The sequence below is a fragment of the Canis lupus genome, chromosome 17 (assembly GCF_048164855.1).
Source record: "Canis lupus baileyi chromosome 17, mCanLup2.hap1, whole genome shotgun sequence".
Classification (NCBI taxonomy): Eukaryota; Metazoa; Chordata; class Mammalia; order Carnivora; family Canidae; genus Canis; species Canis lupus.
In genome coordinates this window covers 59,172,701-59,192,979 of record NC_132854.1, presented here as the reverse complement: position 1 = coordinate 59,192,979, position 20,279 = coordinate 59,172,701, and the positions used below count along the sequence as shown (strand labels likewise).

At 39.2% G+C, this 20,279-nt stretch overlaps 1 protein-coding gene across 20 annotated transcripts in view; it reads right to left on the bottom strand.

Moving 5' to 3' along the window:
• The window catches only part of SETDB2 (SET domain bifurcated histone lysine methyltransferase 2), an 82,995-nt gene that overhangs the window by 22,813 nt on the left and 39,903 nt on the right, over positions 1-20,279 (bottom strand). For 11 of the 20 annotated variants that reach the window (XM_072783167.1, XM_072783165.1, XM_072783176.1 and 8 more), the window contains 8 exons: positions 18,253-18,369; positions 17,326-17,495; positions 15,483-15,702; positions 14,883-14,982; positions 13,370-13,463; positions 11,485-11,825; positions 9,313-9,401; positions 5,632-8,782 (listed from right to left, as the gene is read on the bottom strand). In XM_072783167.1, coding sequence (XP_072639268.1) covers positions 8,665-8,782; positions 9,313-9,401; positions 11,485-11,825; positions 13,370-13,463; positions 14,883-14,982; positions 15,483-15,702; positions 17,326-17,495; positions 18,253-18,369 — 1,249 coding nt within the window. In that variant the 3' untranslated portion in view covers positions 5,632-8,664. Of the gene's footprint in view, positions 1-4,938; positions 4,958-5,117; positions 5,324-5,344; positions 5,587-5,631; positions 8,783-9,312; positions 9,402-11,484; positions 12,014-13,369; positions 13,464-14,882; positions 14,983-15,482; positions 15,703-17,325; positions 17,496-18,252; positions 18,370-20,279 lie in introns of those variants that run through there. The other 9 variants (XM_072783175.1, XM_072783174.1, XR_012010234.1 and 6 more) reach the window with 9 other exon arrangements.

Below are 20,279 nucleotides of genomic sequence, written 5' to 3'. Positions count from 1 at the left end.
ACTAAACTTCAATAAAAAAAGAAACAAAAACACAACGGGGGTGGGGTGGGGGGGGAAGGATATTACAAAGTTGCCAAACAAAGAGACAATCAATGTGAATGCTTTTCTTGGTCTGAGTAAATAATTACAATGGGGGTGGGGGGGGGAGTTGTTATAAGCTCCATCACAATGCATGGAGAGAAATACTATGCTCCTGTCAGTTGTTCCCCAAACAAGTGTTAGGTTTGATGTCATTTCAATTTAAATCCCAAGAATGTTAAAGAACTTGAGAAAAATAAAGAAAAGATTATTTGCAGGGATAGACATGGACTTGGAGAAAACTTTGAAAAAAAAACCCAAACAAGAGTAGAGTATCTGCCTACCTAATTTAAAACCATATTATAATTTTTTAAAATTTATTTTTATTTATATATGATAGTCACAGAGAGAGAGAGAGAGAGAGAGAGAGAGAGAGGCAGAGACATAGGCAGAGGGAGAAGCAGGCTCCATGCACTGGGAGCCTGATGTGGGATTCGATCCAGGGTCTCCAGGATCATGCCCTGGGCCAAAGGCAGGCGCCAAACAGCTGTGCCACCCAGGGATCCCTAAAACCATATTATAAAGATACAACTAGGACAGAAGAGTATCTGACTACATGAAAAGAAAGGACAACAAAGTGCAGAGAGAAATAGAACGTAATCTTTGTGCCTTTAATATACCATAAGGAGGGATTTGCATTTCTTCTCTGGTACTGATGTCCTCAGCCCGTTTTCTATTAGGTTATTCACTATATTCTTATTGATTTAGGAGCTTGTCATGTATTCAGTATGACCCTTTGTTATTTATGTGGTCTTTTAACTGTTTCTAAGGTTCTATGACATAAAGAATGTTTGAATGTTTTATTTGATGGAATTATATCTTTTATGGTTTCTACTTTTGCGTGCAGACATAACTTAGAAAACACCCCTACTGTCTTCTAAAATGTTAAATTATTTTTATATTACATATTAATGTGAAATTTATTATAAAGTATGAGATGGAGATCTAACTTATTTTTATAGTGGTTAGCTCTGATTTAAATCTCCTTTTCATATAATTATTACATATGTTTGGGTTGTTCTTGTATTTCTATTTTGCTCCTTTGATTTGTCACTTCCTCCTCCAATATGACACTTCATAATTTTCAATGCTTTAGAATATATTTTAATATTTAACAACATAATACCCTATCCTAGATGAAAATGGGGGGGGGGGGGAGAATTCCAATATTTTAGTCACCTCAGGCCCAAAATCTATTTTGATTAAATTCTGTATTCTTATTTAAAAAAAGGACACAAATTGGACATGAAATTTTGTAAAGCACAGGCTTAAAAAAAAAAAAAAGAAAAAAGAAAAAGCATCAAGCAGTTAGGAGGATGGAATAAAAAGCACTAATAAAATAATGTAACATGGGATCCCTGGGTGGCGCAGCGGTTTGGCGCCTGCCTTTGGCCCAGGGCGTGATCCTGAAGACCCGGGATCGAATCCCACGTCGGGCTCCCGGTGCATGGAGCCTGCTTCTCCCTCTGCCTGTGTCTCTGCCTCTCTCTCTCTCTCTCTCTCTCTCTCTCTCTGTGACTATTATAAATAAATAAAAATTAAAAAAATAAAATCTTTAAAAAAAAATAATGTAACATGATAGGCATGCAGTGCTCCTTGTTGTGTAAGAGCTAGACATTTTTTTTTTTCACTGTTACCCTTTTCTTGTGAAAAGCAGGATGTACAGACAGGGCCAATGTAATGTGGCTGAGCTGTCAGGCCATGGATACCTGAACATGGCCCCCCTGTTTGCTCTGGGGACTCTGCCCATCTGAGTTGCACTCCTAAATTCACAGGCTTCTAGGGTTTTGGCACCTGGGAAGGCCTTTTGACCTAGAGTACCCCCCCCATCCCCCATGGAAAGAACCCCAAAGTGGGACACACAGGCTCCCCCTAATGGCTTTTCCTTGGTAAAACATCTCCTCATCATAGTTTCCTAAAAGACCTTGGCTCTCACTTGTCCATGCTTCCAGACTGGAAGCATTCCAGACGTATGTAACTGTCTGCAGGTGGGGCAATCACCTGAGAGGCTTTTACATAGACAGACATCCCCCCGCTGATCTGAACACTGCTACGTGCTATCTGAAACTCCAGGACCAAATACATTTGGATCTCACCTGAATTCAGTAACTGTATAGATTCAGACAGTGAGGGATAGGTGTCTTATGGGGGCTGGGGCATTTTAGGGAAGAGTCTATTGGTCTCTAGCAGCAGCTGACACAGGAATAATGGACAGCAGGGCTCCCCAACGTCCTTCTACTGTGTCTAGCAGACCTAAGGACTCAGAGACTAATCTAACAAGAATTCTCAAAAGATGAAACTGATGGCCAAGAAAAGTTCTACTGAATGAAGTTGCAGAGAAATGATAAGCCAGGGACACATGAACTGTGACTAACTCAAACCAACACAGTGAATCTCAGTCTCTCCAGGTCCACCTCACCTGGGAAGGGATTGCTAAGCCCACAGCCTCTGCAGGAGTGTCAGGGATATCTTCTAAATGTTCCCCTTACCAGGCATGGTCTTAAAGCCCACCAGACAAAGGCAATCCAGTCAGAGGACAGAATCTGGGATAGCCAGATAGGATAGCCAAGAAACACATTTAACCATTACATGAGTGGATGATAGAATGAGAGTCACTAATCCTATTAATTCCATTTACAACCCCCTTCTGGTAGGGTATGATTTATGTTCTGGACATGCCAACAATTTATGGTGCTGGCTTGGACATTTCTTCCTCTTTTCTTCTTTTGGATCAACTTAATTTTTATTGCAGCTTACTATTTTAGTTCTTTCCATTAGATATCAGTTTTGTGGGAGAAGTCAATTTTAATCACTGAGTCCAGGGACTGCACACCTGAAGTAGATAAAGACCAAAACAGAAGAGTAAACATTACCTAGAGGCTTGGTAATGAACTTGGAAAATAAATGGCTTCATTGGATTGCCCCTGGATGATGTGACTAGATATAACTTTGGGATGAGTATGTATTTGGGAGAGCCAGAAAGCATTACTGGGGACAGCTTTAGAACGTACAAACAAGAATAAGGATGTGTGTGTTGCAGGAGAGGGGTGGTGGACAGCCAAGGAGTAGGACGTTCAGTGGACTTCTTTACAATTATCTAACTTAGTCACACACAGGGATGATCCTCAACAGACAGGTTTGTACTATGTGACTTGATTTCCCTGGGCACAGTTGACAGTCCCAGAGGACCTACCTGCCCAACTCTCAGATATACAGAATTCAGACAAGTTTTTACTTCGGATTGGGCTGGTTTCCCTCTCGTGAAAGACATTCTCTATCACCAAGAGAAGAGAAGCCAAGCTAATTCTTAGTGGTACATACAAGCCCACTCATGCCTTCAACAAAGTCTTAGTAAGAACCTATTATGCACTGTCTTAGGCACTACAAATAAAACAGAGAATGAGAGTTTCAACTTTCATGGAACTTATATGCTAGTAGTAGAGACAGCTAAGTATTTTTCCTGCTAGCAATAAGGGCTATGAAAAAAATAGAGCAGGGAAAGAGGTAGAGAGTCATGAGGGTGCTGGGGTGCTCTCTTAAACAGGAAAGGCATGCAAAGCTGCAGAGGATACACTTGAGAGAGACTTGAATTATGGTGGGGAAGTGAGAAATGGGAGACAAAAAGAAAGACACTGAAGCAGGGATGGGTTTGGCGGCTTGGAGGACCCACAGGGCAGTGAGGGGTGGCAGAGGCATCAAGATGGCCGGGGGACAGGATCAGACCAGGACATGGGGTACACTGTAGGCCACACTAAGAGATTATTCTGAAGGCAATGAGAGACTATTGAAGGCCTGGGGAGAATCACATCTGCTTTTTGTTTTTTAAAGATCCTCTTGGCTGCTGTGCAGCTTGTTTCTCTGAAAGGTTACAGTAGGAGTGAGGCCAATACTCCAGGCAGGTCAGGAGATGATGGTGCACTGGGGCTGGGATGGTTGCGCAGGTGAGAAGCAGTCAGGCTCATGATACATTCTGAAAACAGAATAGACTGGTCTGATGAATGCATTAGATGGGAAGTGAAGAAGAAAGAGTGTCACTGAGGGCAGTCTGGACCAGAAGGGGGGGAAGGCAGGCTGGTGGTTGAACAGGTTTGGAATATGTGAGTATATGCAGAGAAACAAGAATTCTCTTTGAGACATACTCAGTTTGACACCATCCTAGGCACTGATGAAGTTGGTTCTACAAATCTGGAGTTTAGGGAAAAGGTCAGGTTGGAACCTCATCTCCAAGAACATTCTATAGATAACACCAGCTGAATAAATAAATCCAACGGCTGGAGTTGTGGTTGCCACATGACCTTCTGGGCCGGTCCTTTGTTGTGTCATCACCTCTGTATGGTACACCCTTTCAACCTACCTCTGGTTGATCCTTGCCCTTTAAAACTATGGGCATCCTGGTCTCCATAAAGCTCTCCCTGAACACGGGGCTGAGTAAGGAACCCCTCATTTGGGCCTTTGTGACTGTCTACGGCAGGGTCTGCTTAACTCCTCTCTGTGTCCCAGGATCTAGCCGGCAGCCCTGCACACAGGAGGGGCGCTACACCTGAGAATGAAGGGAAGGAGCAGACTCACAAGACAAGCTGTCTTACTCACAGGGCCGCCGAGGAGCTGAACTACTAAGTGGGAAGGAGTGGCTGGTTCCAAAGAATCAAAGTCTCTGCAAGAACCTTCCCAACTGCTCCCGGAGACCCAGCTGACCACTGCTCTTCAAGGAAGGGCCCACCTCCCGCCTACTTCTAGGGCACCAGCCTTTCAGGGCTGGATGGGCTGCCCGCGGAGAGTGGCCGTTGGTCTCCCTCCAAGCCTCCTCTGTTCCCAGGGCAGCAGGGCGGTAGCAAGGGGAGGGGGAAGAGGAAGACGCACCTCCCACAGGTGGAGCTCCAGGCGGTGGACTTTGCCCCCCAGGGCCGCCTAAGAGGCGAAGAGGCGGCGGCCAGGCCTCGGAGCCCCGCGGGCGGGGGCGCAGCGCTCCGAGCAGGCCCTGGGGCCCGCCCTGCGCCGCCGGGCCTGCACCCTCCCTGCGCCGCCAGCCCGGTACTCACCGGTGGGGTGCGGGAGCTGGTCGCGGCCGTCCCGGGCCTCGGCCCTGCTGGCTCCGTGGGGTGACCTGGCCACCGCCGGGTCCATGGTGCACCGTCCGCAGCCGCCCGCCCGCTGCACGCAGCGCTTCCGGAAGTTCACGGGCAGCGCCAGAGTTTCGTTTTCGCAAAAGCTACGATGACTGATTTCCTCTGCCTAGGGGGAAATTCTGGGCGGGAGATACAAAGGGTTTTCCGCAAAGGGTTTCCCAGACGGAGTTTTCATTCAAAGGGGAACTCGCATCTTCTACAGATCCGAGTACGAATCTCTTTTTAATTTGCAGGTGAGGTGCTCCCCACCCTGCCCAGACGTTTTCCTCTTCAGATGGGGAAGAGAGGTGTCCTCCCAAACCCCCGGGATCAGCTGGAGAAGTGATTGCTCTTCTGAGGGATTATCCATTTCTTCTAGAAACTATGCAACACCAAGTTTGGCCTAAATAGATAGGTCATAAATGTAGGCACAATTAATCAATTGTAATTCCAGTTGCAAGTCAAGTCTTTATTTAGCACCCATGGGGTACACAGCACCATTCAAGAAGAGGTTTTCAGTGCATGTAACAAATACACATGTAGAGAACACAAATGTGTAAACTTAAATTACAGATTAAAAAAGTTGTTTCGGAAAAAAGCTTGTAATGGTGGCTTGCTCAGGAATTAAAGGAAAACTTCTGGAGGTCGTGCATTTTGAGGTTTTATTATATTTTTGCATTTTTGAGGTTTTAAAGAGAAGAGAGGCAAATTGGGGACAGCAGAAAATATTTAAAAAGATAACTTGGATAGTCTTGACAAATACAGAAATTACAGAAGAATAGGACTCAAAGGGGAATAAAAGCAGACTCTGGCAGCCAAGATTCTGCCCTTCAATCAGCCCAAAACAAAGCATTAAGGAGACAATTAGAGACTGATCTAGCCCAGCTAGGTCGTGATGTGGCACTTGAAGAGACCCATCCCCCACTCCAGCTTTCAATCTCAGCCTTTTAGTGTTCTCCTCTTAAGTGTGAATAGACTGCCAGGATCACAAACTGAGGAAAGCCTGTAACAGGAAAGACAAAAACCAAAGGCAATATACAGGGAAAACAAGAAATAAACCTTCAAAGTCACAAAATATGCAGGAAAAATACAGATATGAATGCATATGTGTATACACACATAAATCTATAAAATATACATCGTGGTATTTTTAAAGAAATAAGATACTGCAACCATGAAGCCAAAATAGGATACTATTTAAAGAAATCCAAAGAAAAGGGAGCTCTAGAAATTAAAAATACAACACCAGAAAAATAAAGCACAATGGACATATTGCAAGATTTAAATTGGGAAAATTTCCCAGAAAGTACAGCAAAAAGATAGCTGAAAATAAAGAGAAAAGAAAATTTGGAGCACCTGGTTGGTTCAGCTGGAGGAACATGAAACTCTTGATCTCAGGGTTTTAAGTTTGAGCCCCACATTGGGTATAAAGATTACTTACATAACTTGAAAAAAAAATCAAAAGTCTCTAAAAAAAGAGAGAAAAAATTTGAGAGCCAATCCTGGAGGTCTAACATCTGAATAACAAGAATTCTATAAAGAAAGAATAAACAGATGAGGAATCATTAAGGAAATGGTTCAAGATAATTTCCCTGAAGGACAAAGAATTCAGACTGGAAGATCCCACCAAGCACCCAGGATGAAGGATGAAAATGGACCTTACCAGAAACTGAATACTGGGATAAAGATAATTCTGTCAGCTTCAAGAGATAAAAACTGGTCATATATATAAAAGATAAGGAACAGAATGACATAGGACTTCAGTAGTCACCATGGAAGGAAGCAGCAGCTTTCAAAATTGTGAATGGAGGTTGCTCAAGAATTCTATACTCTGAAAAAATAGCAATCAAGTGTAAGAGTAAAAGAACACGTTCAAACATGCAAGGTCTCAAAATATTCACCTCTCAATTTTCCTTTCCAAAAACAACTGGAAGGTGTCCTTTCACCAATGTATGGGAATAGACCAAGGAAAAGGGAAATAATGGGAATTTAACTGGGAACAGATCTGACGTAAGAGAGACAGAGGGCATCTTTAGGACATGGATGGAAGACAACAGTTGTTAAGTAGATCAAGATGTCAGGATTTCTGCACAAAAATATTTCCCATACTTCTCAAGTATCTTCACTTTCAATGTACTGCCTGAAATTCCTACCTCTTTACTGTGAATAAATGGACTTAACTTTCCTTGTCTGTCTCCAGGATGTTAGACTGTAACTTTGCTCCTTTTCCTAGTTGCCTAGTTTTCCACTCTCAAAAACCATTTCAAGTTAAATTTTCATCTAGTTCAATGTTTTTAAGCAATTAAATTGAATCCAAACTTAAGAGTTTTATTTGAATAGTGACCAAACTAAACCCAGAATCAACTACAGGAAAAAAAGAAAAAGACATAAAACCTCTCAAAAACCAAAACTACTTTTAATTACTCCATTTTGAGCTACTATTCCTATTCTGGTTCCAAGGATAAGTTCGCGGCAGCCAAATGTACAACTTTGTTATGGATAAAATTAGTTTTGACTCTTGGAGATTCCCAGTCCCTTTCCACTCTGCAATCAGGGCTGGGTAACCAACCTGAAGAATAGCAGAATATAACCCCTTTTTCTCTACAAAAGCAATTTGCACATCACAGCCAGGAGAATCCAAGAAGCTGTTCCAGACATTACAACTCAGTAGAATTGATTTGTTTTGCTTTGTTAAGTGAAATTCTTGCCCAGCACAATCCCGTTTGGCCTAAATAAGCCAAATCTGACTAGTTTCTAAGTTTTCTTTTCTTATGGCTTTCCTCTACCTAGAACAAAAAATATACCAATTCCTCCAGGTTTTTATTCCCTTTTCTTATCTCTGTACTGAGGAGTAAAGAGAATCTATGGAAAAAAAAGTTCCATCTCAGGTTTGCTCCAAGGAGCTTTCCCCTTAGCATTCAAATGGTTTGATGAGTCAGAAGTACATGCAGCCAGAGCTTCTCCAACTAGTCTTAAAATACTTGGAAGTAATATGTGTAAAGTTCTTACATATTCCTCAGGCTGTGTTGCCCACCTTATGGCTCATACTGGTAAATTATTTGCCAAGAAATAAACATAAATTTTGTAGGTAAAGATGTGAAATTTGGCCCTTTAGGGCATGAACTCAAAGATAATAATCACAAAAGCAAATAACTGAATTCTACTGACATTTGTTTCTCTTAATATATAATTTACAAATAAGTTACAAACTGTATAATGGTATTTCATATAAAATATACACTTCCATCCCACTCGTCAAGTTGAACAGCAGAGAATAAAGAGAGAGCCTGTGCATATGAAAATGTCCTTATTTTGTTCCAAGCATTTCTAGGTCATACAAATGATTCCCCTGACAAGGGTAAACTGCATTCTTTTGATGGACCATAACCTAAGTTAATTCCACTGATGACTGAAGGTTCTCTTGCATGCCTCTCACTGCAACATGATAAGCTAATCTCATCAATAAGCATTAGCTACAGATTTATAATATTTTCTTTCTACACTTGTTAACCCCACATTGGCAGAGGATTTCTTTTTCAGGCATAGTCCCAGCTTCATACCCATAATCCCATGTTAGTTCTGTTCTTGCTTTCACATGCCTAGAAAGTAGAAATTAAAAAGTAAACATAAATTATAATCAATTTCTTATTAACATCATTAAAAATCTTCAAAAATCTGGTCTATTCTGTCACTCCAACACCTAATTAGGAATGCTTTTATTAAGAATAATCATTTGAGTTTTATTTTAAATCTACCAAAATCCTAAGTAAGAAGAAACTTGTCAATACCCATGAGAAAGGAAGTGTTTTGCAAACATGTGGAACCCAGTGACGTGATGAGGTCTGTAGTGTGATAGCTGGAGGCAATTCTGACTCACAGGAGATGTAGCATTAATACATCATTTATTCCCTAAACTGAACTGGTCAGAACTACCATCTTTAGCCCTTCAGGCATTAATTGTCACAGGAAGTAAGGATTGAAAATTTAACTGTTTAAAATTTTATTGACTAGGAACAGTTTGGGATAAATGAATATTCTAGGGTAGCAGATATTAGGGGCTATCGCACGTATTTTTATATTGTTATTTTGCACAATTTCAAAATTAAATCACATAAAAGAAATTTCAAACCTGTTGGTGAAGAACGCCACCAATGGAAAATTTCTGTCACGTGTTTCTACAAAAACATTCTGTACCAAAAGATTTGGGCAACAACTATGCTGTTAAAATAAATACATAAATAAACACAGGTTAGATAAAGAGTTTGATACCTTGTTTTTGAAGCATTAGAATACTATTGTTTCTAACAAATCTCATTTATTTTCGTTTCTTTCCCTTTCTTGCTGACCTATATGTAAAATATCATAGATTGTAATATTTTAATAGTAGGAAACCAATCAGAAAAGCCCTGTTCTGACATTCTTATCTTACTGGTAGAAATGCAAAATAGTATAAGCTTCTATAGAAGATAATTTGTCAATTTTATATTATTATAAGTGCATTTATCCTTTGATTCAGCAATCCCATATCTGGGAATGTATTCCACAGATGCATCTGTATGTATCTATGTGTATGATTATTAAGTACTGTTTTTAATAGTAAAACATTACTATTCTAAACATGGTTTAAGAACAACCCAAATATTTAAAGAAGACCAGTTAAATAAACTTTGGTATATCCATACAATGGAATTCTATGTAGCCATAAACAAAAACAAAATGAGGAGTTCTCTCTGTGTACTGATATGGAAAGATTTCCAGAGTATATTGTTAATTTAAAAAACAAGGCACAGAACAGTGAATATAATATGCTTTTATGTAAAAAAAGGGGGAAACAATATAATTTCTTATTTCCACAAAGAAACAATATAAGAACAAACAAAAAGTAGTAAAAATGATTTTACTATATAAACAAGGTCAAAAAGAAAAAAAAAGAAAAAAGAAAATAAAGTATAAGGTCAGTAAAGGCATAGTTACTTTTTAGGATTTTTTTTTTTACAGAAGAAAAAAGGTTAATAGGAAAAATGTATGTGACTGGTTTTACATCATTGTCTAACAGACCCTCTGGAAAGGGGACATATGTAAGCAATTGATGTCTGCTGAACACTATTAGTGATCCTTGTTCAAGGCTTCTAAATCTAACATGATATGATCTTATCCAATTACCACCATTCCAATACTGTTGTATTGCCCACTAGCTCCCATCTCCACACATTCATCTACTGCCAGATTCATAAAGGAACCAAATCCCTGCAATACTGCTTAGCCATGTTTGCCACTATTCAATTTCAGTGATAACTCCCTGTCTATACTTTTTTTTTCAATTGGGCTGGTAACCTTTACTCATGGTGCCTATGTGGCAGGCTTGGACCTACCCTGAAATACAATTTTGTTTGGCTGATGTATGTATTCTGTATGGCTATTTATTTATTTATTTATACAATTTTATTGCATTTATTAATTTTATTTCCATTTTTGAATCATGAATGTATTTTCTACGTAAAAAAAACTAAAGAAGAAAGGAAGGAAAGGAGAAAGAAAAGAAAGGAAGAAAGGAAGAGAAAGAAAGAAAAAGAAAGAAAGAAAGAAAGAAAGAAAGGAAGGAAGGAAGGAAGGAAGGAAGGAAGGAAGGAAGGAAGGAAAGAAAGGGAGAAAGAAAAAAGGAAGGAGGGAGGGAAGGGCAGTTCTGTTTTTTTCCTCCTCCAAATAAAACAGGAGCCCAGGTGGTGTGCTGGTTGGGAGAGTAAAACCAACCATACTGTTCTGATATACCCACTTTCAATGTAACTGATGGGAAATAAAGCCATGACAGTTCTTTGCTGCGGATCTTTCTTTAATGACTCTCCAGACATGTTTGGTATTAGTATAGAAGTAGTCAAAGTGGAATAAAGAAGAGCAGTTGGGGGACAGAGGAAGAGAGGAAAGGATTCTATTTCTTGTTAACCACGAATCCACCTAACTAGGGGAAAAGGAAACAAACCAAATAGATCATCTAGCAAGGAAAAAGTTCTTTGTTTTTAAAGCTTTTCTGACTTCAGGTAGGGAGGTGGATGAATATTGAGGGCATTGGGTGTTGTATATAAGTGATGAAACACTAAATTCTATACCTGATACTAATATTGCACTGTATGTTAACTGGGAATTTAAATAAAAACTTGAAGAAGAAAACAAGACTCTGTGACTTCAGAATCGTTTTCTCTTTTGATGGTAGGTGAATTACATGACTGCACAAAAATTTCAAACCATTCAAAGCAGCACAGAAAAATAGTTGTTTAGAAATGTGAATTTCAGCCCATATACTCACATTAAGGAAGCGGCCCACATTCCCTTCTTTTGTGGCATCCAATAAAAACACATTCCCTTTACTGAACTTCTTTAGGGAATTAGGTGAAATATTCTTGGCTTCACTTGGGAACTCTTTATCACAAAAGACCTGATGATTTCGATACGCTGGAGATCTTTCCTCTTGGGGCTTTTGCACTTGAGCTTTGAACTCCTTTATAATATTTTGTTTATCCAGTGTGGTTGCTTGGTTACATCTGCCCCCTGATGGAGATTCTTCTCTACATTTAGTTATATCTATCACATCTGATTCAATCAGCAGATTGTCTTCAGAGTCTTTAACTTGGTAGGAGCTTGAATCCTCTAATAAACATTTTGGAAGGAAGTGTCAGCAAATATACTTGGCTGATCAACAGTCCTGAGATTAACATACTAATTAAATACTAGTTGCTTTAATTATTGCTAATCCTTACAATGTACGAAGGTAGACAGTACTCCGATTTTACAAATGAAAACTTTGAGCCTCTGAGAGGGTAAGAGATTCACCTGACCTGCAATATAATGAGAAGTGGGGTAAGAAACCCAGAAGTGTCTCAAATGTTTGAGAAATGTCTGGCTCCAGGGCTGCCTTCTTTCTACCATCTTTTTACTAATGTTCTGTGGCCTCCTGTTATGACTATATTTAATCTCTCTTCATAAGCTGACTTCCCTCTCTTCAACCCTGGAATCTGCATTTAAGTATATTCTGAATACCTGTAACAGAGTGGGTGGTTAGGGAGTACTTGAGGCCTTTAGGATACCAATGAAAGGTCTGGGAAGACCCTGTTTGGCATCACCCACCACAAGTGACAAGATAACAACTGTACTGGTATGGGTTTCGCACACATTAGTGTTTGGTGGATTTGCTACAAGACCACTCAATATTTACACTTTTACAAACAGTAATACTTTAGAATAAGATGAACTGCCTTAATCATTTTTCTTATCCAGTAATGGAAATAATTTTTTTTAGAATATCCAAAAGTATGAATGCTTGTCAAATGGAATAGGTAAAATCGTTTATTTTTAAAAAGTCACTTGTGCCACCTAGCTGAGTGGTGTATTTCTCTAATGTTCTTGATTTAATCATTATTGCTATTGGCTGCTGTTCCTACATGTTCTCACATTTTAATTATGGGTTACTTGTAAAGGATAATAATATATAACTGGCATATATATATTACTGTAGCAATTAACAAGGATGCTGAGCATCCCTGCAAACACTGTTGGCTGGAGTACTGCAGAATGATGTATCTGTACTTTTAAAAGAGCCCCTAACAAAGAGTGAGAAAATGGCTGCTTTGGACAATGCTTCCAAAGCCACAGATAACACTGGACTGTTCACAGACTCAGAGTTGTCTACCCCACTTCTTCCTGCCACACCTCAGGTGACTGCTGGCATATGGATCAAGGGTTGGCAAACTTCTTCTGCAAGGGGCCAAGAAAGAAGTATTTTAAGCTTTCTGTTTGATCTCTGTGGGGACTATTCAGCTCTCCTGACAGGGTCTGAAAGCCTTCGGAGAGAATATGTAACTTAATAACTGTGGCTATGCTCTAATAAAACTTTGTTTATTGACACCAAAATATAATTTTATATAATTTTTAAGTGTCACAAAATTTACTCATCTTCTTTTTTTTAGGTACTTAAAAATGTAAAAGTTACCTTAGCTCATGGGCCATACATAAATAGATGGTGGGCCAGATTTGGTTCACAACCTAGTTTGCCAACGTCTAATCTAGACACGTAGTAACTTTTATAATGAATGCAACTTGTTTGTTCTAAATCTGACAAAATAAGCCATAGGTAGTGAGCAAGACAGACATAAAGGCAGAAGAGGCAGGCTATCACAGAGTGAAACAAAGCCTACTTTTCATTTCCTTGGTATTGGAGTTCAGATGTACTTGAGTTGGTTTAAATCCATCATTATCTTCTGAGGTGACAGACTCTGAGGAAGCAAATCCCTTAAAAGAGAACAGGTAAGATGTCTTTACTTTCTAGGTCAGGAAAAAAAATTTAATGTAGCAGTTATTTAATGTAGCAGTCTTTGGTCAAGTGTCAATCTTCATAGGCTGTAGCTTAGTTTTGGAAGCCTCAAAGCTGGTATCATAAGGAGTCTCTGGAGTGATGGAGAACTTTTTGCTGTGTTCTACTTCTAGGTTCTTTAGTAAGCCACAGCTATAAAGACTTTATTTATCAAGACCGTCAAGACATTCTTTAGGCATTAAAATTTAAAATAAAATTCAAAGACATCTGTCTGTATCTCTCTATTCTGATACCAGATTACAAATTTGGCTTCAACTAAAATATGTGCAAATACGAAAAAAAAAACAACTTTAGTTTTTACTTCAAAGAGGTTAAAGGAGTTGTCTATCTTTACGAACTGTGGACACTGCAATCACTTTATATGGTAATGATAACTTCTGAAAAGGTTATAAGCTTAACACCACACCTGGCACTCAACTAACTGCTCAATAAGTGTTGACATTATTAATATTATACAGGTTACTTAAATGGTCAATATTTTTTGAGCACTTGAGTGTAAAGCATTGTGCTACACAAAGTTTCTGAGGCTTATTTCATTTAATCCTCTTAACTCAGACAGATACCATTATCCTCGTTTTACAGATAGAGGAATGCAGACGTGGAGATGTCACCCAGGTCTAAGCAGCAGAGCCAAAGGTCAAACCCAGGTCTGTGTGGTCTAATGGCCTAACCTCTTCATCACTATGTGATCCTGAGGAGGTACTTACTATACGTACATTACTACACAGACGGCAACTATTTGCACATCACCTAGGGCAGAGTTTTTATTTCTCATCAACAAGCCCTACTGTGAACTACCTTTATGTCCTCCTCTGTTCTTTTTCCTGTATCTTTCTTTTCTTCTAAGTTAGTCTCTGCCTAGTTATTCTTAGTAAAGACTGAAAAATGCACCTTCAAAAGCTATCATGTAAAATGGTGTTTTCTGAATGATTCTTTCATTGGGATGTCTTCTCTTTCTTACATCTCACAACCTTATCTCCTCAACCTAAATTACTCCATCTTTTTTCTTATTGTGTATCACCATCAACTCTGGAATACTTTAGCTTTTCTATAAATTAGCAGAACTGGACAGCTCTCAGTCTCAGTGGAACACATTGTCAGATCAGGACCAACACTCTCTTTAGTATCAAAGCTGGGAATATGCCAATGACCATAGAGGACACTAAGTAAATAAAACATGGTCCTGACACTTAAAGAGTACACCAATTCCAAATAATAAAAGAAATCCTACACATTAAGTTACACAAACAATTGGAACTAAAAGATAGAAGTAAAAGAAAGATGAGATCACAGCTAATGTTCTCAGAAGAGCCCCATCTACATTTTGCGTTTTTTACCATCCTTTTCCCATTGCGCTGAATAATGACTGTCTTCACTTTAGGACTTCTAATGACTGAATGATATTGAATTCTTGAAATACTGTTACATTTCATATCTCTGAAAAGGAAAAAAAAATTATTCTATGTATCACTAAAAATCCTCTTTATTGGACCCTAAAATATAGATATCAGTGTTTACAAAGTATCCATTAGAAATTAATCTAACAACATCTATATCTCCCACTAAAGAAGGAAATATATTTTAAAGTCAATCATTTTCTAAATATGTTTAAAAGATAATCTGTGAAAAGCATTGTCAAAAAAAGGATGAAAAATAAAAAAGACAGCAAAATTTATGACATCCATAAAACTCTGATTAAAGTCATATGTCTTAAAGGGTAAAACTCCAGAAATGGAACATTGAGGAAATAAAGTATGTTGGCTAGATTTTAAAATATAAGCGTTCTAGATTTCTCAGTGTTAAACTTATAGCCACGAAGCAAATTGATACATAGGAGTTACACAGGAGTAGATGGGAAAGTCAGAAACAAAGAGAACCAACCATTCTTGATCAATAATACAGGTCCATCTTGACTGGGTTCCTATGATCTTACTTACGTAACAGGCTCTTTTATATTATTATTGAATACAGGTGGACACTCCTCAGTCGCAGCACTTCTATTATGTGTTTCCAGGTCTAATGGGATAACTTCAACCTCACAATCTGCAACTTCTATTTTCCTCTTTTTTGAAAACATATTTTTCATAATATAATCTTTTCCGTTTTCATCAGTAGCAGCACCAGGTTTCTCCACATTAGATCTGCTTAATAATCTTCCTAAAAGAAAAAAATAAGACTTTAGTAAGACAAAATATAATTGCTAAGCAACAAAAGAACACCTCTATTTTGCTCCATTATTAAAGAACTCTGAAATGTGCCACATTTCTAGAATAAAAATAAACACATTAACTCATCCTAGAAAACTCTTGTAAGAAACATTAAACAAAACACCAATAAGAGATTTCATATCTTCCAGTATATGAAAAAGCATGTGTCTGTTCTGGTATAACATGAAAGAGAACAGATTTAGCTACAATAATAAAAAACAAAAATATAAATCTGAAAGCATTCTAGAAAATTAGGTGAACTGATAAAATGCTTTATCAGTTAAAACTTATAAAAGTGATCTATTTAAATCTGAGTTAATATGTGCCTGTTCTCATATTAAGTTCTAGTGTAATACTGAAATCTTAAAGTTCATGCATTTTCTTTTAAGAGACTCGAAACTATAGTTACCGAGTCAAAATTAGCAGCTGAATCAGAGAGATACCTTAGATACATTTTCTAGTAATGCAGATAAAGCCAACGATATGTTCTGGACATCATGTGGCACTTTGTAAGGCAGCTGACTTTTATCAAACAGTGATCTTGAGAAATATGAGAGATGAATGTGTAGGCAAATTGTGTAGTATGTGACAAGGAATCAAATGTGGCTGTTATGAATTATACTAAAATTTTTGCCCTCACTGAAGTGACTGTGGAATTTCCGATGAGGATGGTTACTCTGGTCTCTGCTGCATTGCTGCCAAGACTTGGTCCAGCACATTTCCTTTAGACTGGCTCCAGAGCCATGCTTCCTCAACCTTTCTCATTTCATGGTACACACAGAAAGTAAGGATTTTGGTCTGATACTCTGGGGTAAATGGCTGAGACTGTGGGAGACTGATGTGTCTGGCCTAGAGGATGTGACCAAAAAAAAAAAAAAAATCAGTAATGCACAACACCGGTTGGGAAGTTTTGCTCAGAGTGAGGGCAACTCTCTGGAGTTCCTGAGATGGAGTGAGCTGCTTAAAGTCACTGCCTGAATCATCCTATGCAGGTATTTATTACCTTAACTTGTTAAATTCTAACAGTTCAAATCACTGAACAAGAGTCTTTGATAGATAATCTTTACCTTAGCAAGTCAGTCATTTAGTTTTTTTTTGTTTTTTTTTTTTAATTTTTTATTTATTTATGATAGTCACAGAGAGAGAGAGAGAGAGGCAGAGACACAGGCAGAGGGAGAAGCAGGCTCCATGCACCGGGAGCCCGACGTGGGACTCGATCCCGAGTCTCCAGGATCGCGCCCTGGGCCAAAGGCAGGCGCCAAACCGCTGCGCCACCCAGGGATCCCAGTCATTTAGTTTACTTATTCAAAAAGTCTTCTTAGCTTACCCTAAAGCGTATGTAGCCATGGAGACAAAAAAATATATGCCTCACATAATTTTATCTCTGAGCCTTTCTTTTCTGAAATATCTGGTGTTTCCTCATTTCAGCGCTCAATTTCCCAGTCACTTGCCTCACTCTAATGCTCCTCCTATATATTGTTGCTCCTGTCCTTGCTATAAGATCTAGTAAAATGGAGATTCAGAAATGCAGACCTTACTATACGATAATTTGAATAATTAACCATTGCTTTACCTGAATAAATGCAAACAAATGTCCCTCTGTCAATGTCATCTAGGCAGCGTACTCCCCATCCCTTTTTCTCAGTTTTGAACACCTGTAGCCTCACTTGAGGTCCATGCTGGACAACTCGATTTTGACATATCCGTCTATTACACTTGCACAACAGGCTGCATTCATAAATGCTGTTGATAAAATAGGCAAGAAAAAAAATCAATTAGATAGCCTAAGCTAAAAGCAAAAGCATTTTATTCTGCTACCTCACTAATAATTACCATGGGAGGCAGACTAAGTGTGAAGGCTCCTAAAGCTAGACTGCCTGGATTCTCATCACAGCTCCAGCCATTTACTAACTGTATGATGCTGGATGAGTTATTTAACCTCTCTGGGTTTAAGTTTTCCATTTTTTAAAATGGGGATATATGATAGTACCTATCTTAAAGAGTGGTTTCATGATTAAATGAGTCAGTATTTATAAGGTGCTTAAAGCAATGCCTGGCACATTGCAAATGTTAGCTTTTAAAAGATGTCTAGGAATGTCTAGGAAGAAAGCTTTTCTGTTTCTATTTCTTTTTTAACAACAACAATTTTGAAAGTTTGGAAAATCCCAATTCTTAGATGAGCTTTGCTAGTTCCATTTCCTAATGGGGAAACAGCTGCCCCAAACAGTCTAACTCTAGAGGGTAAGAGACTCAAAGCAGATAGGTGTTTAAGTATACACTCTGCATGCTATGTGTGTGCTCTCTGACTTCCATTTCTATTTTTTTTCTTTCTGACTTCCACTTCCAAGAACAATATATAAGTTTGGGGTTTTTTATTCCTTAATATAGATTTCTGGTATATAAAATTAATATTTAATGAGATATTAAGTCTACAGACCACAACAAAGTACCCACCTTCAAAAATACAAATACCCTGTAACAAATCCTCAAGGTATCTTACCCAGAAGGTATTTGTCTCTGTAGTCTTTTATATTTATATCCAGTGGTTATTTTATTACTTGACAAGGGGCAAGTCTTGGCATTCCTTGCTGTCAATTGAAGACATGCGCATTTTGTTCTAAAGGGAAAGGAATAGATGGAGAAGTTAGAATAAAAAAGCACCAACTCAAGAGAGCCTTGATAAAAGCGTAAATGATATAGTAAAGGATGCAACTGTATTTAAGAGTCACTTAGCTCATGGACAGTTGGACTTCTTCCCTAACAGCATAGGTCTCTTTACAAGACAAAAACTACCAAAAATTTTTATAAAGTGCCCTATACCTCTATTTGCTCATGAAATAAATACTTAAATGTATGAATTTTAATTTTTTAAAATGAATTCCTTTCATTTCCTATTCAGCAGAAGCTAGTTTGTGAAAATTCTCCTAGGTCCTCTCTACTACAATAAATAAATTTATGTGTGTCACACTTGAAAGGGCATAGGTAGTTTTGCAGGCATCTTAAATTCTCTTTCCTTCCAATGACATGAAAACAAATTGGGGAGATGGATACTGGCCATCTTTCATAATATTGCTAAGCAGAAGACCTGCAACCATAGATTTTTTCTCATCCAAGATGGCAATGTGTGAAGACTCTGAACTCACCTCCTCCATGGACACACTATATCTACCTATTTATAGAACAATGCTTCCTGAAGAACTGAGGGCTGACTGAATAGCTTCTGCACAAAAAATGAGCAGAGAGACAGAGACACAGTAACAAAGGGAACCACCACCTCCTCTGATGCTTTGAACTGCAGTGGGGAGGGACTGGTGAGCAGTTTTGTCTGCCCTAGGGCACAGGAAAAAAAAGCTATGGGTTAAAATGACAACTAGAATATAAAGGAACTAGCAAGGAACTAGCCCTAGAACCCTGCCAATTGACAGGGGAGCTGCTAGAACTCTGAGTCAAAGGGGCTGGTGAGCACCATGGTTGATATTCCTCCTCTACTTTGATACTGCAGCCAGGAAAAGGGTCCAGGTAGCCTTGTGGGCCTACTGCTGCCGTGAACCCTAGGCCCCTAACCCACACACCAGCCCTAGCTATCCCATCAAAGTGGCCCCAGTGCAGCCAACACCGCACACCTCTGGTCAGCACTCACTACAGTTCCAGTCATCTTGTCAAGGTGACACAGGTGCAAAGTATCCTGGAACACTCCAGGCTCACACCACTCTGGCTCCAGATGATGTTAGCCTATCCTTGGTACACAGCTTCCTAGGACCTCCTGACCCATGCCTTACCTCAGCCCCAGTCCCCAGAGCCCCCTGAATAAAGAACTATGGGGATCCCTGGACTCACCCACTTAACCTTCAACTGTACTCCCAGAGTGCCCTCTCCATAAAGAGCCTTGGGAACACCCCAATCCATGCCCACTTCAGCTTCAGCTGTCTGGCCAATGTGCCATCTACACTGAGAGCCCTAGGACTGCCCATCCCACACCAATTTCATCTTCAGGCATCCCACTAACACAGTCCCAGCACAGAGTCCCCTAGGACCTCCAGCCCACAATAGCCACAGCTCTGGGCAGCCAAGTCACCAGGCACACAGTTTCCAAAGACAAAACTATGCATAAGATCATTCCTTCTAGTTTAGAAAAAGTAGCCATTCTGTCTAATTCATAGAAACAAAGAAAGTCAAATAAATTGAGACAGGAATACCCTCCAAACAAAAACTACAAAAAACCTCAGAAAATAAACTAAATGAAATGAAGATAAGCACTATGCTTTACAGAGAGTTCAAAGTAACGATCATGAAGATGTTGACCAGATTGCAGAGAAGACTGGAGGAACTCTGAAAACTTCAACAAAGAGATAGAAAATATAAAGAAGAATCAGAGTTGAAGAATATAACTGAAATGAAAAATACACTAAAGGGGGCAGCCCTGGTGGCTCAGCGGTTTAGTGCCGCCTTCAGTCCAGGGCCTGATCCTGGAGATCCGGGATCAAGTCCCACGTCAGGCTCCCTGCATGGAGCCTGCTTCTCCCTCTG